The sequence below is a fragment of the Salmo salar genome, chromosome 05, assembly GCF_965601325.2.
Source record: "Salmo salar chromosome 05, fSalSal1, whole genome shotgun sequence".
NCBI lineage: Eukaryota > Metazoa > Chordata > Actinopteri > Salmoniformes > Salmonidae > Salmo > Salmo salar.
The window spans coordinates 86,961,965-86,986,299 of record NC_138295.1 but is presented as its reverse complement, the minus strand read 5'-3'; the positions used below and the strand labels follow the sequence as shown (position 1 = coordinate 86,986,299).

The 24,335-nt window shown below is 41.8% G+C and overlaps 1 protein-coding gene across 2 annotated transcripts; it reads right to left on the bottom strand.

Annotated features, from left to right (window-relative positions):
• Positions 1 to 414: 414 nt before the first annotated feature.
• On the bottom strand, positions 415 to 24,100 carry LOC106596197 (gasdermin-E). Of its 2 annotated transcripts, none has more exons than XM_082975839.1 (10): positions 24,001 to 24,100; positions 23,386 to 23,638; positions 22,978 to 23,182; positions 22,178 to 22,352; positions 17,858 to 17,978; positions 17,283 to 17,408; positions 12,875 to 13,002; positions 6,350 to 6,521; positions 6,168 to 6,241; positions 415 to 3,691 (listed from the first exon to the last, which is right to left on the bottom strand). In XM_082975839.1, exons 1-10 carry the CDS (start codon positions 24,043 to 24,045, stop codon positions 3,464 to 3,466), a joined length of 1,527 nt encoding a protein of 508 aa, XP_082831965.1. In that variant the 5' UTR covers positions 24,046 to 24,100; the 3' UTR covers positions 415 to 3,463. The 2 variants fall into 2 exon arrangements, with proteins under 2 accessions (XP_082831965.1, XP_082831966.1); XM_082975840.1 differs by having other exon boundaries at positions 22,208 to 22,352.
• Between the last annotated feature and the right edge of the window lie 235 nt (positions 24,101 to 24,335).

The window sequence follows — 24,335 nt, the reverse complement described above, 5'->3', positions numbered from 1 at the left end:
TACACAATCCATGTCTTCATTGTCTCAAGGCTTGAAAATCGTTCTTTAACCTGTCTCCTCCCCTTCATCTACACTTGCTGAAGTGGACTTAAAAAGTGGCATTAATAAGGGATCATTCACCTGGTCAGTCTATGTCATGGAGAGAGCAGGTGTTCTTAATGTTTTGTACACTCTGTGTTTAACTATTATTTTAATGTAATATCTTATGTTGTTCTTGTCTATAACTGTTCTGTAATTTGTCATGTATTTGTACGTTTCATGTGGACTCCAGGAAGAGTAGCTGCTGCATGTGCAGTATCTAATGGGGATCCTAATAAACTAACCCCCCCCCCCCCCCCCTCACCCCCCCTCTGTAATGTCCCACTTTATGTTGTATTATCTAATGATTAGAAGAATGGAGGTCGGGACGTCTGATATCGTTTGTTGAACTTTATTGAAAGCGTTACAAGGATACATACACTGTTGTTCACTAGTTCTTTAGCTCAACTAGTGCAGGAGTAAAATACTGGAATGGTTCAAATAGGATTTATAATTGACATAATATCTGCCATTTAGCAGACACTTTTATCCAAAGCAACTTACAGTCATGTGTGTGTACCTGTTACGTATGGGTAGTCCTGGGAATCAAACCCACTACCATGTGACTCTACCAACTGCACTACAGAGGACCATATTCTCTCTCTCTCTCAATTCAAATGGCTTTATTAGCATGGGAAACATATGTTTACATTGCTAAAGCAAGTGAAATAGATAATAAACAAAAATGAACAGTAAACATTACACCCACAAAATATGATGTAAGAATATTGGAAGATAAATTCACAACGCAGTGAATTAACGATCAATGGAAATAGTTGTTTTTCAGTTCAGCGTCTGTTTAGAACCTGCGTGTGGGATTCTAGTCCAGGACTCATAGCTACATAAGGCAAGTTCTCATTGGTCCAAATTGTCTATACATTGAGCCTGAAACGGGATACTTGGTTATTTGGCCGTTGGCCCAATTTTACTGCAAGGATTTATATTTGGTCAACCACTGTCACGACGTCGACTGAAGGTGGCGCCTCTCCTCGTTCGGGTGGCGCTCGACGGTCGTCATCGCCGGCCTACTAGCTGCCACCGATCCTCTTTTCATTTTCTTTTGGTTAGGTCTGGTTTATGTGTGCACCTGTATTGTGTTAGATCGTTAGTGGAGGGTTATTTAGTCTCTCTGTTTAGGTTTGGGTATTGTGTTAGATCGTTAGTGGGGGGGTTATTTAGTCTCTGTTTAGGTTTGGGTATTGTGTTAGATCGTTAGTGGGGGGGTTATTTAGTCTCTCTGTTTAGGTTTGGGTATTGTGTTAGATCGTTAGTGGGGGGGTTATTTAGTCTCTCTGTTTAGGTTTGGGTATTGTGTTAGATCGTTAGTGGGGGGGTTATTTAGTCTCTCTGTTTAGGTTTGGGTATTGTGTTAGATCGTTAGTGGAGGGTTATTTAGTCTCTCTGTTTAGGTTTGGGTATTGTGTTAGATCGTTAGTGGGGGGGTTATTTAGTCTCTGTTTAGGTTTGGGTATTGTGTTAGATCGTTAGTGGGGGGGTTATTTAGTCTCTCTGTTTAGGTTTGGGTATTGTGTTAGATCGTTAGTGGGGGGGTTATTTAGTCTCTCTGTTTAGGTTTGGGTATTGTGTTAGATCGTTAGTGGGGGGGTTATTTAGTCTCTCTGTTTAGGTTTGGGTATTGTGTTAGATCGTTAGTGGAGGGTTATTTAGTCTCTCTGTTTAGGTTTGGGTATTGTGTTAGATCGTTAGTGGGGGGGTTATTTAGTCTCTGTTTAGGTTTGGGTATTGTGTTAGATCGTTAGTGGGGGGGTTATTTAGTCTCTCTGTTTAGGTTTGGGTATTGTGTTAGATCGTTAGTGGGGGGGTTATTTAGTCTCTGTTTAGGTTTGGGTATTGTGTTAGATCGTTAGTGGGAGGGTTATTTAGTCTCTCTGTTTAGGTTTGGGTATTGTGTTAGATCGTTAGTGGGGGGGTTATTTAGTCTCTGTTTAGGTTTGGGTATTGTGTTAGATCGTTAGTGGGAGGGTTATTTAGTCTCTCTGTTTAGGTTTGGGTATTGTGTTAGATCGTTAGTGGGGGGGTTATTTAGTCTCTCTGTTTAGGTTTGGGTATTGTGTTAGATCGTTAGTGGGGGGGTTATTTAGTCTCTCTGTTTAGGTTTGGGTATTGTGTTAGATCGTTAGTGGGGGGGTTATTTAGTCTCTGTTTAGGTTTGGGTATTGTGTTAGATCGTTAGTGGGGGGGTTATTTAGTCTCTCTGTTTAGGTTTGGGTATTGTGTTAGATCGTTAGTGGGGGGGTTATTTAGTCTCTCTGTTTAGGTTTGGGTATTGTGTTAGATCGTTAGTGGGGGGGTTATTTAGTCTCTTTGTTTAGGTTTGGGTATTGTGTTAGATCGTTAGTGGGGGGGTTATTTAGTCTCTCTGTTTAGGTTTGGGTATTGTGTTAGATCGTTAGTGGGGGGGTTATTTAGTCTCTCTGTTTAGGTTTGGGTATTGTGTTAGATCGTTAGTGGGGGGGTTATTTAGTCTCTCTGTTTAGGTTTGGGTATTGTGTTAGATCGTTAGTGGGGGGGTTATTTAGTCTCTCTGTTTAGGTTTGGGTATTGTGTTAGATCGTTAGTGGGGGGGTTATTTAGTCTCTGTTTAGGTTTGGGTATTGTGTTAGATCGTTAGTGGGGGGGTTATTTAGTCTCTCTGTTTAGGTTTGGGTATTGTGTTAGATCGTTAGTGGGGGGGTTATTTAGTCTCTCTGTTTAGGTTTGGGTATTGTGTTAGATCGTTAGTGGGGGGGTTATTTAGTCTCTCTGTTTAGGTTTGGGTATTGTGCGTGATTGTTTTTCTCTGGTTTGGTTAGGTTGGGGTTGAGGCATTTTCCTCTGCATTTTGTGTATTTAAGGCAACGAGTTTTTGGGCTGCGCCCCTACTCTGTTTTCGGGCTCTTGCTGTATTTGGTATTTTTGCCCTGCTTTACATGTTGTTGGCAGTTTGGACTATTGCCTATTAAACGTGTGTTCACGGACCTTGGTCTCCTGCGCCTGACTTCACCCCTCCTGCTGCTTTGAGTTCCCTGACAACCACAAGCTAGGCTTGGGTATAAACTACATCCTGTCTCTTTGTTCAATAGAGAAACATTGAGGACAGGGAAGAATAACCATCTATCATCTACTTTCTAGCACAACCACTATGATTTGTTCTCTTTGAAAAAAAATGTTTTTCTCCCCCTGATTTGCATTGGGCTCTGTGTTGTTGAAGAACAGCATCAACTGCTAACAATGTCAATATACAGTGATGTAACGATCTGCAAATAGTTAAAGTACAAAAGGAAAATAAATAAATATAAATATGAGTTCGTCACTGGTTGCCCTTTTCTTGTGGCAACAGGTCACATCTCTCTGTCTCTCTGTCGCTCTGTCTCTTTCTCTCAGCTTACAGTAAAGAGGCCAGGCCTTTCACCGTGATACTCATGACTAGAGGAAGGTATCCAGGCTGGTCCTTCATCTCTGTCCTCAGTGTGTCCTGCTCTCTCTTCAGTGTAACTTTAGAGTGACCAAAGAGACTCTCTGTCCTCCCAAACACCTCCTCCTCAGTCAGAACAGCCAGACCTGCATCTCTCAGAGAGAGGGTCTCCCCACTCCCTGCTGCCACATGCTGCACCTGGAGGACAAGCAGCACAGGAATACATGCTTTATTTTCTGGGTCATTCTCGAGTTACTGTTGAATTTCCATCCCTCGACCTTGCAATTGTGACAAACACTTTAAAATGACAAATAGTTAGAGATTATACATGTTTTAATTGATATTTAACTGTTTATCAATGTGAAACATAATGGAAGTCTTTATACTGCAAAACTTTCTTAGTGACATGTTTTTGGGATGTATTGTTTTGAATGTTATAAAATTAAACAAAAGTATTTGATATATTTTATAGATCAATAAAAACAAATATAATACATTGTTACCCCTTGAACATCACTCATTACAAATACATGTAATGAGTAATATATATATATATATATATATATATATATATATATATATATATATATATATATATATATATATATATATATATATATATATATGGCCAGGACGCTCTTGAAAAAGAGATTTTAAATCTCAATGAGCCCTTCCTGGTTAAATAAAGGTTAAATTTAAAAATATATATATATATACTACAAAGTAAACAAAATTAATGAATACACTGTATATAGATCAATAAAGCAAAGAAGGCCATTAAAATATATATATATATTTTTAAATGCTCAAGGTCCTTGATTTGAGTGATTGAGTGATTTTTAAGGCGGTAACACTAATTACATAAAACTTAGGGACACATAATAATTGTAAATATATATATATATATACTACAAAGTAAACAAAATTAATGAATACACTGTATATAGATCAATAAAGCAAAGAAGGCCATTAAAATATATATATATATTTACAATTATTATGTGTCCCTAAGTTTTATGTAATTAGTGTTACCGCCTTAAAAATCACTCAATCACTCAAATCAAGGACCTTGAGCATTCCTTGCAATGGCAAACTGTTATCAGGGTAGGGGTCAATATTAAAGAAGATTATTAGCTAATGACACCCTTTATTATGTCATCAATGTTATGATTCCATAGATCATTTGGTGTGTTTAAATAAAACATATCATTGGTGTAATACATTTAAATGAAGGGAAATTACACTCTGAGCAAAATGATTAATCAAATATCTTTAGTAAATGATTTAGTCAATTATTTTTAAAGGTTAAATGACCTTAGATTTGAGATCGGTGGCCTCCATTTAAGAAAATCCTAAAATACTTACAAAAAGTAATTGGTGAGACCTATACTTTGATGCAACTCATCATTCAGGGCAGCCCCACCACTATCCAGTAGATGGTGCTGTTCTGCATGTAATTCTGGCTTTCATTCATGTCACAACATTATATCAGTATGCAAACACATTTGATTTGTAATTTCTTGAGCTAATAAGGCATATGGTACATGCTAGCTTCCCTGTTGAATTGCTATTTAGCCAAATTTTATTTGAGGAAAGGCAGCTCGCTAATGCAGCTGTTTCATTCTCACTCAGTGATCTGTTGTGGAGAGGCTAGCCTGGGGACTCAGTCAGCTGTAGCCCGCTTGGGTGCTGCCAAAGAGATTCATTAGTAATGTCCGCCCAAGAAGACTTGATGTCATTTGCCACAGATAAATAGACATCTTTTCTCCGGTAGCAATTTCATACTTGTTTATCGTCTTCTAGTTAGCTAGCTGAAAAGTCATCATGAATCATGTCAACAATCGCCCAGCAAATGATTTTCAAACTTGTAGAGATAAAACATCTTTGTGCTCATCAACCACTGAACAGGCCTCAGTTAAATTAGAGCAAGTTAGAAAATAATTAAACCTGAGTGGTTTGGATGGAACTTGCGGTGGCTAACAGCTGTTTGAGGTAGCTAGCTAGCTAGCTACTACGTGTTGTTAATGATTGATGTCAGAATGTAATAACCCAGGGAACTGTATCTATACAATGGTTGAAGCGAGGCAGGGAGTAGCTTTATAAACGTTGTTGCTTTATTCATAACCTGAGCATCTTGTTAACAGACAGGCAACTGCACTCAGAATGGTGTTCTGCTGCGTCCCAATACTCTAACAATGATTAGCAATATTGCAGACCGATGGTGATATATTTCTGAAGTAAAATAGACTTTACTCTATAAAGTATGCTGGACTACTGTGGTCTTCCTTGCAATAGGAGCCAAAGATCTGGGCAGGAGCCTATACACTGGTAATAACCCTTATGTTATAACGTTTGTGTGTGTGGCTCAAACTCACTGCTGGGATTGGTTATTATTTAGGATGGTGCATTCAATGTGTAGTGTGGTAATTTATCGATGCATATTCACCTTTTTCATTGAGTTTCCCCACCAATATTTTTATGTTAAAAATCGCCACTGGTTACCATCATTGGTGTTACTACTGTTACTGGTGGTACAATGTTATCATAATGGTATAAATATTAGTTTATTTAACATGGAAGATATGCCCCAATACATTTACATGAACAAAAAGCTAGAAAAATGAACTCCAGGTCATACAGGACTGGAGACTCAATCAAGCAGGTGTGTACTCACCAGGATCTGCAGGGCCTGTAAGACTGGAGGACTGCAACAGGATCCCAACACAGAGAGACCCTCATCTGTCATTCCTGAAGATATAAATATGGACACACATAAAACCACATTAGTGAACATGGTTTCCCAGGAACTGATCAAATAATAACTGGAGAATAACTGAAAACTGCTCTCTATCTCACCGTCCATGGCACTGACAATGAGGTGGACGGCACTGAGAAGTGAGGATCTGAACTCATCCTCATCCTTCCCAACACATTGGTCTACAAGATCCAGTATGGCCTGGACTGTTTCCCTCTCAGACTCTTGCAGATCACCCAGGTCAGGAGTCTCACCATCACACATCTGATCCAGCTGTGATAAGACAGAGAGAGAGACAGAGAGAGAGAGAGAGAGAGACAGAGAGAGACAGAGACAGAGAGAGAGAGAGAGAGAGAGAGAGAGAGAGAGAGAGAGAGAGAGAGAGAGAGAGAGTCGGTCGGACGGACGGACGGACGGACGGACGGACGGACGGACGGACAGACAGACAGACAGACAGGGAGAGAAAGAGAGAGAGAAAGAATGGTAAAAAGAGACAAGGCAAGAAGGGCCTTTGCTCTAGGTTGCGACAGGTAGCCTAGTGGTTCGGGCGTTGGGCCAGTAACCGAAAGGTTGCTAGATCAAATCCCCGAGTAGACAAGGTAAAAATCTGTTGTTCTGCTCCTGAACAAGGCAGTTAACCCACTGTTCCTCAGATGTCATTGTAAATAAGAATTTGTTCTTAACTGACTTGCAGGGTTAAATAAAAAAATGCCATCAAAATGAACATAAAATTTGACATTCCAATTAGGATTTTGCTAAAAATACTTGAATCAGATATAGAACCTGTTGCCACTGGTAATGGTTGTGAGGTCTGGGGTCCGCTCACAAACTGGGACAAACGCCAAATTGAGACTCTGCATGCAGAATTCTGCAAAAATATCCTCCGTGTACAACATAAAATACCAAATAATGCGTGCAGAGCAGAATTGGGGCGATACCCACTAATTATCAAAATCCAGAAAAGAGCCATTAAAACTTCTTGGTGACAGGGGGCAGTATTCAGAAATTCAGATGAATAACGTGCCCAAATTAAACTGCCTGCTACTCAGGCCCAGAAGGTAGGATATGCAAATCATGAGTAGATTTGGATAGAAAACACTCGGAAGTTTCTAAAACTGTTTGAATGATGTCTGTGAGTATAACAGAACTCAAATGTCAGGCAAAAACCTGAGAAAATATCCAACCAGGGAGTGGTTTGTAGTTTTTCTATCTAATCCCTATTCAAACTACAGTGTCTGTGGGGTCATTTTGCACTTCCTAAGGCTTCCACTAGATGTCAACAGTCTTTAGAACCTTGTTTTATGCTTCTACTGTTACTGGGCAGAGAATAGGAGCTGACTCAGAACAAAACATAAATATGGAGTTTATCGAACAAAACAAACATTTCTTGTGGAAGTGGGAGTCCTGGGAGTGCATTCCGACGAAGATCAGCAAAGGTAAGTGAAGATTTATAATACTAATTCTGAGTTTAGTTCACTCCAGAACTTGGCGGGTAACTGTATAGCTTGCTTTGATGGCTGAGCTCTGTACTCAGAATATTGAAAAATGTGCTTTCGCCGTAAAGCTATTTTAAAATCTGACACAGTGGTTGCATTAAGGAGAAGTGTATCTATAATTCTTTCAATAACTGTTGTAAATTTGATCAACGTTTATGATGAGTATTTTTGTAAATTGATGTGCTCATTCACCGGCAGTTTTGGAGGGAATACATTTTCTGAACATCACGCGCCAATGTAAAATGGGGTTTATGGATATAAATATGAACTTTATCGAACAAAACATACATGTATTGTGTAACATTGAGTCCTGGGAGTGTCATCTGATAAAGATCATCAAAGGTTAGTGATTCATTTTAGCTGTATTTCTGAGTTTTGTGATGCCTCTCCTTGCTTGGAAAATGGCTGTGTGGTTTTTCTTGTTTAGGCGCTGTCCTAACATAATCTAATGTTATGCTTTCGCAGTAAAGCCTTTTTGAAATCGGACACTGTGGTTGGATTAAGGAGAATCTTATCTTTAAAATGGTGTATAATACTTGTGTGTTTGAGAAATTTGAATTATGAGATTTTTGTTGTTTTGAATTTGTCGCCCTGCTATTTCACTGGCTGTTGATAGTGTGTACCACGGGTAGGACATATCCCAGAGAGGTTAAATTCTACAACCACCTAAAAGGAAGCGATTCCCAAACCTTCCTTAACAAAGCCATCAACTACAGAGAGATGAAACTGGAGAAGAGTCCCCTACCAAGCTGGTCCTGGGGCTCTGTTCACAAATACAAACAGACCCCACAGAGCCCCAGGACAGCAACAGCAACATAATTAGACCCAACCAAATCATGAGAAAACAAAAAGATAATTACTTGACACATTGGAAAGAATTAACAAAAAACTGAGCAAACTAGAATGCTATTTGGCCCTAAACAGAGAGTACACAGTGGCAGAATACCTGACCACTGTGACTGACCCAAAATTAAAGAAAGCTTTGACTATGTACAGACTCAGTGAGCATAGCCTTGCTATTGAGAAAGGCCACCATAGGCAGACCTGGATTTCAAGAGAAGACAGGCTATGTGCACACTAGCTACAAAATGAGGTGGAAACTGAGCTGCACTTCCTAACCTCCTGCCAAATGTATGGCCATATTAGAGACACATATTTCCCTCAGATTACACAAACCCACAAAGAATTTGAAAACAAATCAAATTTTGATAAACTCCCATATCTATTGGGTGAAATACCACAGTGTGCCATCACAGAAGCAAGAATTGTGACCTGTTGCCACAAGAAAAGGGCAACCAGTAAAGAAAAAATACAATTTTAAATACAACCCATATTTACGTTTATTTATTTTTGCTTTTGTACTTTAACTATGTCTACATCGTTGCAACACATTTGAAAAATGTCTTTATTCTTTTGGAACTTTTGTGAGTGTAATGTTTACTGTTAATTTTTTGTTTATTTCACTTTTGTTTATTATCTATTTCACTTGCTTTGGCAATGTAAACATACAGTACCAGTCAAAAGTTTGGACATATCTACTCATTCAAGGGTTTTTCTTCATTTTTATTATTTTCTATATTGTAGAATAAGTGAAGACATAAAAACGATGAAATTACACATATGGAATCATGTAGTAACCAAAAAAGTGTTAAACAAATCAAAATATATTTTAGATTCTTCAAAATAGCCACCCTTTACCTTGATGACTGCTTTGCACACTCTTGGCATTCTCTCAACCAGCTTCACATGGAATGCTTTTCCAACAGTCTTGAAGTAGTTCCCACATATGCTAGGCACTTGCTGGCTGCTTTTCCTTCACTCTGCAGTCCAATTCATCCCAAACCATCTCAATTGGGTTGAGGTCGGGTGATTGTGGAGGCCAAGTCATCTGATGAAGCACTCTATCACTCTCCTTCTTGGTCAAATAGCCCTTACACAGCCTGGAGGTGTGTTTTGGGTCATTTTCCTGTTGAAAAACAAATGATAGTCCCACTAAGCACAAACCAGATGGGATGGAGTATCGCTGCAGAATGCTGTGGTAGCCATGCTGGTTAAGTGTGCCTTGAATTCTAAATAAATCACAGACAGTGTCTCTAGCAAAGCACCCCACACCATCACACCTCCTCCTCCGTGCTTCCCGGTGGGAACCACACATGCGGAGATAATCCGTTCACCTACTCTGCATCTCACAAAGACATGGCGGTTGGAACCAAAAATCTCAAATTTGGACTCATCAGACCAAAGTTGTGACGTGATGAGGTTGGATACAGGTGCAGAGAAGAGACCAGACGAGGAATCAGTGGTTAAACATAAATACTTTACTGAGAAACGATATCCAAAGGATCACAGTAACAACAAACACTAAGTCTGGAAACTCACTCAGGAAACAAACGCACACAGTAAACAATTGAAGCTTCAGCAAAGGAAACCAGAAAACACACCTCTTTTAACCTGTTGGGTCTAGGGGGCAGCATTTGCACGTCTGGATAAAAAAAATGTACCCGATTTAATCTGGTTACTAATCCTACCCAGTAACTAGAATATGCATATACTTATTATATATGGATAGAAAACACTCTAAAGTTTCCAAAACTGTTTGAATGGTGTCTGTGAGTATAACAGAACTCATTTGGCAGGCAAAACCCTGAGACATTTTCTGACAGGAAGTGGATACCTGATGTGTTGTATTGACTTTAAACCTATCCCATTGAAAAACACAGGGGTTTAGGAATATTTTGGCACTTCCTATTGCTTCCACTAGATGTCACCAGCCTTTACAAAGTGTTTTGAGTCTTCTGGAGGGAGATCTGACCGAACAAGAGCCATGGAACGGTGATGTCCCATTAGACACCTGGCGCGCTACTTCATGTTGGGTACCCTCGTTCCAATACGTTATAAAAGAGTATGCATTCGTCCACCTTGAATATTATTCATGTTCTGGTTAAAAAAGGCCCTAATGATTTATGCTATACAACGTTTGACATGTTTGAACGAACGGAAATATATTTTTTCCCCTCGTTCATGACGAGAAGTCCGGCTGGCTTACATCATGTGCTAACGAGACGGAGATTTTTGGACATAAATGATGAGCTTTTTTGAACAAAACTACATTCGTTATGGACCTGTGATACCTGGAAGTGACATCTGATGAAGAGAATCAAAGGTAATGGATTATTTACATAGTATTTTCGATTTTAGATCTCCCCAACATGACGTCTAGTCTGTATCGCAACGCGTATTTTTCTGGGCACAGTGCTCAGATTATTGCAAAGTGTGATTTCCCAGTAAGGTTATTTTTAAATCTGGCAAGTTGATTGCGTTCAAAAGATGTAAATCTATAATTCTTTAAATGACAATATAATATTTTACCAATGTTTTCTAATTTTAATTATTTAATTTGTGACGCTGACTTGACTGCCGGTTATTGGAGGGAAACGATTTCCTCAACATCAATGCCATAGTAAAACGCTGTTTTTGGATATAAATATCAACTTGATAGAACTAAAAATGCATGCATTGTCTAACATAATGTCCTAGGAGTGTCATCTGATGGAGATTGTAAAAGGTTAGTGTATCATTTTAGCTGGTTTTATGGTTTTGGTGACCCTGTCTTTGACTTGACAAAACATTACACACAACTCTTGTAAATGTACTGTCCTAACATACTCTAAATTTATGCTTTCGCCGTAAAACCTTTTTGAAATCGTAAAACGTGGTTAGATTAAGGAGATGTTTATCTTTCAAATGGTGTAACATAGTTGTATTTTTGAAAAATTTGAATTTTGACATTTATTTGGATTCAAATTTGCCGCTCTTGAAATGCACCTGCTGTTGATGGAGTGCACCACGGGTGGCACGCTAGCGTCCCACCTAGCCCCAAGAGGTTAACAGGGAACTCATGAGTAGTAGGACATAGCTGAGAAGTGTTAATGTCTCAAGGTGACAGGTGGAACCATGACAAAGGACATATTTCCACCCGTCTAATGTTCATTGCTTGTGTTTCTTGGCCCAAGCAAGTCTCTTCTTATTATTGGTGTCCTTTAGTAGTGGTTCATCTTTGTAGCAATTCGACCATGAAGGCCTGATTCACACAGTCTCCTCTGAACAGTTAATGTTGAGATGTTTCTTTTACTTGAACTACATAAGCATTTATTTGGGCTGCAATTTCTGAGGCTGGTAACTCTAATGAACTTTCTTTCCTGTGGCGGTCCTCATGAGAGCCAGTTTCGTCATAGAACTTGATGGTTTTTGCGAAGTTTTCCGCATTGACTGAACTTCATGTCTTAAAGTAATGATGGACTGTATTTTCTCTTTGCTTATTTGAGCTGTTCTTGCCATAATATGGACTTGGTCTTTTACCAAGTAGGGCTATCTTCTGTCTACCACCCCTACCTTGTCACAATACAGCTGATTGGCTCACAAGGCTGATTGGCTCAAGGACCGACGCTGGAGTAGAGAAGCAGGTACGGGAGTCAAACATTTAATCGGAACAGACATGGAACAAGACAGGAACAGCATCAGCACAATGCTGAAGCAGGGAACAGAGGGGGGGAACAGACAGATATAGGGGAGGTAATGAAAGAGGTGATTGAGTTCAATAATCGCTGATGCGTGTGACGGGGAAGGCAGGAGTGCGTAATGCTGGGGAGCCTGGCGCCCTCAAGCGCCAGGGTGAAGAGCGGGAACAGGCGTGACACAAACGCATTAAGAAGGAAAGAAATTCCACAAATTAACTTTGAACAAGGCACACCTGTTAATTAAAATGCATTCCAGGTGACTACCTCATGAAGCTGGTTGAGAGAATGACAAGAGTGTTTAAAGCTGTCATCAACGCAAATGTGTAATTTAATAGTTTTAATGCCTTCACTATTATTCTACAATGTAGAAAATAGTAAAAGTAAAGAAAAACCCTTGAATGAGTACAGGTTTCTCCAATCTTCTGACTGGTACTTTATTTTTCCCAAGCCAATAAAGCCCCTTAAATTGAGACTGAATTGAATTGAGAGAGAGAGCGAAAGAGAGAGAGAGAGAGAGAGAGAGAGTATGTTACAAATATTCTGGTTGATATATTCATTCCTGCCATTAGCTGTGTGTGTGTGTTTGGGCCCTGTTTCTGTACGTCCCACTCACCACACTCTCCAGCACACTGACTGCCTCTCTGTCCTCCATGGTTGTCTTGAGGAGCTGGAGCAGAGAGGAACATGTGGCTGCTGACAGGACTGACAGCAGCTGGAAATGACCACTCAGTTTCTCCAGTTCTACCAACACACAACAGACAGACCATGTTACTTTGTCAAAGTGTGGGAACTTCATAATTACTAATCAAAAAGAACAACTTAAATACTGAACATTCCATTCAGTAGACTACATGTTGACCAGACGTTCCATTCAGTAGACTACATGTTGACCAGACGTTCCATCCAGTAGACTACATGTTGACCAGACGTTCCATTCAGTAGACTACATGTTGACCAGACGTTCCATCCAGTAGACTACATGTTGACCAGACGTTCCGTTCAGTAGACTACATGTTGACCAGACGTTCCATTCAGTAGACTACATGTTGACCAGACGTTCCATTCAGTAGACTACATTACATGTTGACCAGACGTTCCATCCAGTAGACTACATGTTGACCAGACGTTCCATTCAGTAGACTACATGTTGACCAGACGTTCCATCCAGTAGACTACATGTTGACCAGACGTTCCATTCAGTAGACTACATGTTGACCAGACGTTCCATTCAGTAGACTACATGTTGACCAGACGTTCCATTCAGTAGACTACATTACATGTTGATCAGACGTTCCATCCAGTAGACTACATGTTGACCAGACGTTCCATCCAGTAGACTACATGTTGACCAGACGTTCCATTCAGTAGACTACATGTTGACCAGACGTTCCATTCAGTAGACTACATGTTGACCAGACGTTCCATTCAGTAGACTACATTACATGTTGACCAGACGTTCCATCCAGTAGACTACATGTTGACCAGACGTTCCATTCAGTAGACTACATGTTGACCAGAAGTTCCATTCAGTTGACTACATGTTGACCAGACGTTCCATTCAGTAGACTACATTACATGTTGACCAGACGTTCCATTCAGTAGACTACATTACATGTTGACCAGACGTTCCATTCAGTAGACTACATTACATGTTGACCAGACGTTCCATCCAGTAGACTACATGTTGACCAGACGTTCCATTCAGTAGACTACATGTTGACCAGACGTTCCATTCAGTAGACTACATTACATGTTGACCAGACGTTCCATCCAGTAGACTACATGTTGACCAGACGTTCCATTCAGTAGACTACATGTTGACCAGACGTTCCATTCAGTTGACTACATGTTGACCAGACGTTCCATTCAGTAGACTACATTACATGTTGACCAGACGTTCCATTCAGTAGACTACATTACATGTTGACCAGACGTTCCATTCAGTAGACTACATTACATGTTGACCAGACGTTCCATTCAGTAGACTACATTACATGTTGACCAGACGTTCCATTCAGTAGACTACATTACATGTTGACCAGACGTTCCATTCAGTAGACTACATGTTGACCAGACGTTCCATTCAGTAGACTACATTACATGTTGACCAGACGTTCCATTCAGTAGACTACGTTGACCAAACATTCCATCCAGTAGACTACATGTTGACCAGACATTCCATTCAGTAGACTACATTACATGTTGACCAGACATTCCATTCAGTAGACTACGTTGACCAAACATTCCATCCAGTAGACTACATGTTGACCAGACATTCCATTCAGTAGACTACATGTTGACCAGACGTTCCATTCAGTAGACTACATTACATGTTGACCAGACATTCCATTCAATAGACTACATGTTGACCAGACATTCCCTTCAGTAGACTACATTACATGTTGACCAGACATTCCATTCAGTAGACTACATGTTGACCAGACGATCCATTCAGTAGACTACATGTTGACCAGACGTTCCATTCAGTAGACTACATTACATGTTGACCAGACGTTCCATTCAGTAGACTACATGTTGACCAGACGTTCCATTCAGTAGACTACATTACATGTTGACCTGACGTTCCATTCAGTAGACTACATGTTGACCAGACGTTCCATTCAGTAGACTACATTACATGTTGACCAAACATTCCATCCAGTAGACTACATGTTGACCAGACATTCCATTCAGTAGACTACATTACATGTTGACCAGACGTTCCATTCAGTAGACTACATGTTGACCAGACGTTCCATTCAGTAGACTACATTACATGTTGACCAGACGTTCCATCCAGTAGACTACATGTTGACCAGACGTTCCATTCAGTAGACTACATGTTGACCAGACGTTCCATCCAGTAGACTACATGTTGACCAGACGTTCCATTCAGTAGACTACATGTTGACCAGACGTTCCATTCAGTAGACTACATGTTGACCAGACGTTCCATTCAGTAGACTACATTACATGTTGATCAGACGTTCCATCCAGTAGACTACATGTTGACCAGACGTTCCATCCAGTAGACTACATGTTGACCAGACGTTCCATTCAGTAGACTACATGTTGACCAGACGTTCCATTCAGTAGACTACATGTTGACCAGACGTTCCATTCAGTAGACTACATTACATGTTGACCAGACGTTCCATCCAGTAGACTACATGTTGACCAGACGTTCCATTCAGTAGACTACATGTTGACCAGACGTTCCATTCAGTTGACTACATGTTGACCAGACGTTCCATTCAGTAGACTACATTACATGTTGACCAGACGTTCCATTCAGTAGACTACATTACATGTTGACCAGACGTTCCATTCAGTAGACTACATTACATGTTGACCAGACGTTCCATTCAGTAGACTACATGTTGACCAGACGTTCCATTCAGTAGACTACATGTTGACCAGACGTTCCATTCAGTAGACTACATTACATGTTGACCAAACATTCCATCCAGTAGACTACATGTTGACCAGACATTCCATTCAGTAGACTACATTACATGTTGACCAGACGTTCCATTCAGTAGACTACGTTGACCAAACATTCCATCCAGTAGACTACATGTTGACCAGACATTCCATTCAGTAGACTACATGTTGACCAGACGTTCCATTCAGTAGACTACATTACATGTTGACCAGACATTCCATTCAATAGACTACATGTTGACCAGACATTCCCTTCAGTAGACTACATTACATGTTGACCAGACATTCCATTCAGTAGACTACATGTTGACCAGACGATCCATTCAGTAGACTACATGTTGACCAGACGTTCCATTCAGTAGACTACATTACATGTTGACCAGACGTTCCATTCAGTAGACTACATGTTGACCAGACGTTCCATTCAGTAGACTACATTACATGTTGACCTGACGTTCCATTCAGTAGACTACATGTTGACCAGACGTTCCATTCAGTAGACTACATTACATGTTGACCAAACATTCCATCCAGTAGACTACATGTTGACCAGACATTCCATTCAGTAGACTACATTACATGTTGACCAGACGTTCCATTCAGTAGACTACATGTTGACCAAACATTCCATCCAGTAGACTACATGTTGACCAGACATTCCATTCAGTAGACTACGTTACATGTTGACCAGACATTCCATTCAATAGACTACATTACATGTTGACCAGATGTTCCATTCAGTAGACTACATTACATGTTGACCAGACGTTCCATTCAGTAGACGACATGTTGACCAGACGTTCCATTCAGTAGACTACATTACATGTTGACCAGACGTTCCATTCAGTAGACTACATGTTGACCAGACGTTCCATTCAGTAGACTACATGTTGACCAGACGTTCCATTCAGTAGACTACATTACATGTTGACCAGACGTTCCATTCAGTAGACTACATTACATGTTGACCAGACGTTCCATTCGGTAGACTACATGTTGACCAGACGTTCCATTCAGTAGACTACATGTTGACCAGATGTTGCATTCAGTAGACTACATGTTGACCAGACGTTCCATTCAGTAGACTACATTACATGTTGACCAGACGTTCCATTCAGTAGACTACATGTTGACCAGACGTTCCATTCAGTAGACTACATTACATGTTGACCAGACGTTCCATCCAGTAGACTACATTACATGTTGACCAGACGTTCCATTCAGTAGACTACATGTTGACCAGATGTTCCATTCAGTAGACAACATGTTGACCAGACGTTCCATTCAGTAGACTACATGTTGACCAGACGTTCCATCCAGTAGACTACATTACATGTTGACCAGACGTTCCATTCAGTAGACTACATGTTGACCAGACGTTCCATTCAGTAGACTACATGTTGACCAGACGTTCCATTCAGTAGACTACATGTTGACCAGACGTTCCATTCAGTAGACTACATTACATGTTGACCAGACGTTCCCTTCAGTAGACTACATGTTGACCAGATGTTCTATTCAGTAGACTACATGTTGACCACTAGACAGGAGACATTACCCTCCACTGGCATTATTACCTTCGTTCAGATTTAGGGGGCTGTTGGCATCAAAGTCGCCTCCCAGGTCCATAATTCCATCTACTTCCAACCCGTCCTTTGACTTATCTATTTCAAAGCCCCCATTGTTGCAGATGAGGCACAGCTCTGTGGACAAGAGCAGACAACAGTCATAACCAGTCACACACAGACAGATACAGTGGATATACTAAATACAATGGCTATACTAAATACAGTGGATTTAATAAATACAGTGGCTATACTAAATACAGTGGATTTAATAAATACAGTGGCTATACTAAATACAGTGGATATAATAAATACAGTGGATATACTAAATACAGTGGATTTAATAAATACAGTGGCTATACTAAATACAGTGGATTTAATAAATACAGTGGATATACTAAATACAGTGGATTTAATAAATACAGTGGATATACTAAATACAGTGGATATACTAAATACAGTGGATATACTAAATACAGTGGATATACTAAATACACTGAGGAACATAGACGCTGGCTGTGTACTTTACCATGGTACTTAACTATGCAGCTATACCTGGGACATTGATAAACCATACACTTCCTCACCAAACTTTCCATTGCATTTGACGTAGAGTTCAATCAGACTGTAGGCCATGACAGTATTTGCAGGAATACCGAGTGACACATCACTATCTGTCTGAGTACTGCCGCTCTGCTTCATAGAGGCCTGTGGAAAACATTTAAAATCAGTCAGAGATGTTTGGTACAAAGATGACCCAGATTCTAACCCAGACAGTCATCTATACTACACCATTGCATTTTCAGGAAGTGGTTCTAATGTCAAGAACAGGAAATGATGTGGTAACTAGAGCTGGGTCGTTCCACCAATTCGGTTTGAGAAGTGTGACTTGAAAAAACAACGTGCATTTCAAGAGGTAACCTTCTTTTATGACTATAGTAAGTGCCTGTTAAGTGCCAAATAAAGTAAGTAAGGCTGAACATAACTAGGGATATCCTTGTGACAGGGGGAATGTAAGCTTGTTGTTTGCAGGGATTGGCAATTGAATGCAAGCTTCACAAAAACATTTAAATTGTTAAAACATTTCTAGCATGTCTATCTATGGCGTGTTGTGGTCGACCTGCTCAGCTTCCACCACAAAATACAAGAAAATTGGCAAAAATAATAAAACCAGCTCACCTGCTTTTACACTATAATTTGAATATTAGATGTTCAATATTTCTTCTGAAAAAAATATTTAAAAAGGAATAGTTTTGAGAGTTCAGTTCACATAAAAGTGTTGACCTTAAAATGAGGGACGGACGTATGTCACACTTGTCGTACTGGAGAGAAGACCAAGGCGCAGCGGGTTGCGTGCTCAACATATTTATTAATCAAAATGCGAACACCACGGAAAAACAATAAACAAACTACTGACAGGGACAGAGAAGCAGGCTCAACAGAAGCAGTGCTCTCAAACAACTACCCACGAAAAACAAAGACAAACACACCCTACTATATAGGACTCCCAATCAAAGGCAACTCAACACACCTGCCTTCAATTGAGAGTCCAACCCCAATCAATTAGACATAGAAACACAGACATAGACCAGTGACAACCCCATAATATATACATCAACTACCCTCTGCCACGTCCTGACCAAACTACAATAACCAAATATACTCTATACTGGTCAGGACGTGACAGTACCCCCCCCCCCCCCCCCCCCCCCCAAAGGTGCAGACCCCGGAATGCACCTACACAAAAAAAAAAAACCAAAACAACCAGAAAAATCCCCTAAACAAAAAGGGAGGGAAGGGAAGGTGGCTGCCGTCAACGACGGCACAGTGCTACACACACCCTCCCCAACCCACCTATGTGGGAGGTGGCTCAGGTGCGGGACGTGGACTCCGCTCCATCCCTGACGTATTCCACTTAAGTGGCGCCCCTGACCTCGCCCGACTGGCGGGCGATTCTTGCCGCGACTGGCTGGCGGGTGTCTCTGGCTGCGCCCGGCTGGCGGGGGCGACCCTTGCTGCGCCCGGCTGGCGGGCGGCGATGACTGTGCCCGGCTGGCTGTCGACCCTTGCTGCGCCCGGCTGGCGGGCGACCCTGGCTGCACCCGGCTGGCGGGCGGCGATGGCTGCGCCCGGCTGGCGGGCCACTCTAGCAGATCCGGCACGGCGGGCCACTCTGGCAGATCTGGCACGGCGGGCCACTCTGGCAGATCCGGACAGGCGGGCCACTCTGGCATATCCGGACAGGCGGGCCACTCTGGCAGATCCGGACAGGCGGGCCACTCTGGCAGATCCGGCACTGCGGGCCACTCTGGCAGATCCGGCACTGCGGGCCACTCTGGCAGATCCGGCACGGCGGGCCACTCTGGCAGATCCGGCACGGCGGGCCACTCTGGCAGATCCGGCACGGCGGGCCACTCTGGCAGATCCGGCACGGCGGGCCACTCTGGCAGATCCGGCACGGCGGGCCACTCTGGCAGATCCGGACAGGCGGGCTACTCTGGCAGATCCAGACAGGCGGGCCACTCTGGCAGATCCGGCACAGCGGGCCTCTGGCAGCTCCGGAAAGACGGGCCACTCTGGCAGATCCGGCACAGCGGGCCTCTGGCAGCTCCGGACAGACGGGCCGCTCTGGCAGATCTGGCACAGCGGGCCTCTGGCAGCTCCGGACAGACGGGCCGCTCTGGCAGCTCCGGACAGACGGCCGCTCTGGCAGCTCCGGACAGACGGCCGCTCTGGCAGCTCCGGACAGGTGGGCGGCTCTGGCAGCTCCTGACTGGCGGGCGGCTCTGGCGGCACCAGACTGGTGAGGCTGGGCTGACGCACTAGATGCCTGATGCGTGGGGCTGGTACAGGATGTGCCAGTCTGGGCACACGCACCTTAGGGCTAGTGCGGGGAGCGGGAACAGGCCGAGTCAGACTGGGCTGACGCACCTCAAGGCTCGTGCGTGTAGCAGGAAACACTGGACCGTAGAGGCGCACCTGCGGTCTTGAGCGCAGGACTGGCATCACCCCTACTGGCTGAATGCCCACTTTCCCCTGGCACATGCGGGGCGCTGGTACTGCGCGTACTGGCCTGAAAATGCTCGGCCTCGCCACCGTACCCATCACCCCAAAGCACAGGACCTGTCCAGTTCGTCTCTGCCTAAAAAGGGTACGGGGAGCTGGCCTGGGGCTCCATCCTCGCCCCGCCAAACTGCCCTTGTGCCCCCCCCCAAAAAATTATTGGGGCTGCCTCTCGGGCTCCTTTACCAGCCGTGTTCCCCGGTCCTCGCCAGATATCCTCCGCTGCTTGGTCCTGGTATGGTGGGTAGTTGTCACACTTGTCGTACTGGAGAGAAGACCAAGGCGCAGCGGGTTGCGTGCTCAACATATTTATTAATCAAAATGCGAACACCACGGAAAAACAATAAACAAACTACTGACAGGGACAGAGAAGCAGGCTCAACAGAAGCAGTGCTCTCAAACAATTACCCACGAAAAACAAAGACAAACACACCCTACTATATAGGACTCCCAATCAAAGGCAACTCAACACACCTGCCTTCAATTGAGAGTCCAACCCCAATCAATTAGACATAGAAACACAGACATAGACCAGTGACAACCCCATAATATATACATCAACTACCCTCTGCCACGTCCTGACCAAACTACAATAACCAAATATACTCTATACTGGTCAGGACGTGACAACGTAAATGAATGCTGCCTGGATGGACAATATGCTGAATGGTGGCACTTTATCAAGTCTTTATTCATATTAAAAATCTGATTTATTGAATTCTCCATGAGGTCTATATTAATGAAAGGGCACTTCATTTAATATAACATGCTTTTACAATTCAATATTGGTGCACAATTTATACTTAAAATATCAAGGCACTCTTTTCATGGAACAACCCAGGTACAGCATTCTGACTAGAGCAAGAGGCAGTATTACCATTACTGAACAGACATCTGTGACTATTACCACTACTGAACAGACATCTGTGACTATTACCACTACTGAACAGACATCTGTGACTATTACCACTACTGAACAGACATCTGTGACTATTACCACTACTGAACAGACATCTGTGAGTATTACCACTACTGAACAGACAGCCATTGTGAATATTACGACTACTGAACAGACATCTGTGACTATTACCACTACTGAACAGACAGCCATTGTGAATATTACGACTACTGAACAGACATCTGTGAGTATTATGACTACTGAACAGACATCTGTGACTATTACCACTACTGAACAGATAGACATCTGTGACTATTACCACTACTGAACAGACATCTGTGAGTATTACCACTACTGAACAGACAGCCATCTGTGAGTATTACGACTACTGAACAGACAGCCATCTGTGAGTATTACCACTACTGAACAGACAGACATCTGTGACTATTACCACTACTGAACAGACATCTGTGACTATTACCACTACTGAACAGACATCTGTGAGTATTACCACTACTGAACAGACAGACATCTGTGACTGTCACCACTACTGAACAGACATCTGTGAGTATTACCACTACTGAACAGACAGACATCTGTGACTATTACCACTACTGAACAGACATCTGTGACTATTACCACTACTGAACAGACATCTGTGAGTATTACCACTACTGAACAGACAGACATCTGTGACTATTACCACTACTGAACAGACATCTGTGACTATTACCACTACTGAACAGACATCTGTGACTGTCACCACTACTGAACCGACATCTGTGATCTGTCAATATGGTCCTGACATTTACTTTATTTATGAAGGCCTAGCTATCATAAAGTGAGATTACTGAGATTAAAAATCTATTTTACAACTAAATTACCAGTCAAATATGAGGAAAATATAATTCACTTCAGTAGAACACTTGGTAAGCTTTCCTCCTACCTTCCCGCTCAGGAACACACAGGCACTCACGTTGGCTCCTACATTTCCACGCTTCTGGACATTGTTTGTGACCGGGCAAGGTAGTGATGTCATAATCCTCTCCGTCAAGACGCCTAACACTGCCCTGGGATTCGCACGGGTCTGCTTGATCACAGGATGGGACATGTCCAGAACTCTGCAGGAGGGCACATTTTAGGTCATATTACATAGAAATCTGGAAACACTGGAAAGCTACTTTAAAAGTAAAAAGAATTGATGTAACAATCACAGATTGTCCCTTTAAGCTAAGCTAGTAGTGAAAACAGTGAGGATGTTGTTTAAATTTAAGGAAGTTGCTAAACCAGTACAGTTCCACTTCTTTGTTATCTGAAAGCACTTCAACCTGAAAATGTCATTTTTACACAAAAGATGCCAGCCTGATGTCATTGCAAACAGTTTGCTCGCTGATCTTGGGTCTGAATATTGACTCCTTGGGAAAGTGAACTGTATGATGTATTATGACTGTATTGGGACTGTATTATGATGTATTATGATGAATTATGAATGTATTATGATGTATTATGACTGTATTATGACTGTATCAGGATGTTTTATGACTGTATAGGACTGTATTGTGACCGTATTGTGACTGTATTATGATGTATTAGGACTCTATATGACTGTATTATGATGTATTATGACTGTATTATGACTGTATTATGATGTATTATGATGTATTGTGATGTATTATGATGTATTGTGACTGTATTGTGACTGTATTATGACTGTATTGAACATACGTACAGTATAGGGTAACTCACCTGTCTTTTGAGTAGTTGTGTAACTCCTTCACATCAACCTTCTCTTTGTTCAGGCTGCCAAGGGACAGCTTCTGTTTGGTGGACCATTTCCCTCTCACGGTAATGTTGAAATCAGCCAACTTAGCCTCAATGTTTCCGTCTGTGTTCATTTCTTTCTTGTCACCAAATATCCCACTGTAGTCCACAAAGTCAGACTCCTTGACGGCTGAGGGAATGTTCAACATTTGAATGGACTCTATGCTATTATACCACAGCACATATCTATAACAGCCACATCCATGACATTATCATTGTCCTATTCTGCTCAGAAAAACAAGAGTAGAATAAGTAAGTAAATCAATGGGCAGATATTTTAGAACAACAACAACCCATAGTTATTTGTCACTAGCGGGATGCTCTGGTGCTTACTTGGGCTTAAAGGTGTGTTTCCAGGCTCTCCAGGCCTCAGGACATCACCGAGGGTAAAGCCAGGGGACTGGTATTTGGGTTCCTGCCAGAAGCATCTGTGCTTGGTCTTGACAATGAGTGATCGGAGATTCAGTTTGTCTGTGTCATTCAGACTGGACACAGGGATCAGGCGTCCCTCATGATCTGTGTCCTTCACGAAGGCTTTTGTGGCTTTGGCAAACATCTGAGAGATGGTGGTGGATCGTTTTTCTTCCTGCAGCAGATGACAAAGACACAAATGACAAAGACATCTAAGAAACAAAACTAGGATGAACACATCAACACTCAATACATACAACAGCTTCTGAATAGCTTTTAAATACATTTCACACACATGAAAGATGGCAAAACACTCAGTAATGCAAACATAAACTTTGAAAGGTTCACTTTCCAGTGAAAAAGAGCGTATCAGAACAGGGTAGCCAACAGGTAATACAAACAGGAAATAATTTCAGACCAAAATGTTATATATCATTATATATTATATATCATTCAAGACTATACAAAGCATGCTGTATATTTGTCTTAATTATTTCATTTCAACAATCTGCAAGAGCTTCAATACTAGGTTCTCACCAATTCTTCCTCTGGGTCCTTATGACTGACAGGTTGTAGAGACATACTCTTAAGAAGGAGATACTAGTATGTCTGAAGTGCATTAGCTAAGAGTTCATTACATACTAGTAGGAGGAGTCTCTTTAACTTAACCTCTTCCTGGGAAACTGTCCTGTTCCACTCTTACAAACCTGCTCTTCACTTCTGTTTTATTTCATGAGAAAATAACTTCACTAGAAGCAGTTAGAACTCAAGGAGCAACATGCCTGTAATATTATGTGTTTAAGAGCAGGGAATTGGCTGTCATCCATTGCTATGTCCTTGGTACCTGCCAAGTTGCAGGGAAGCATTATGTG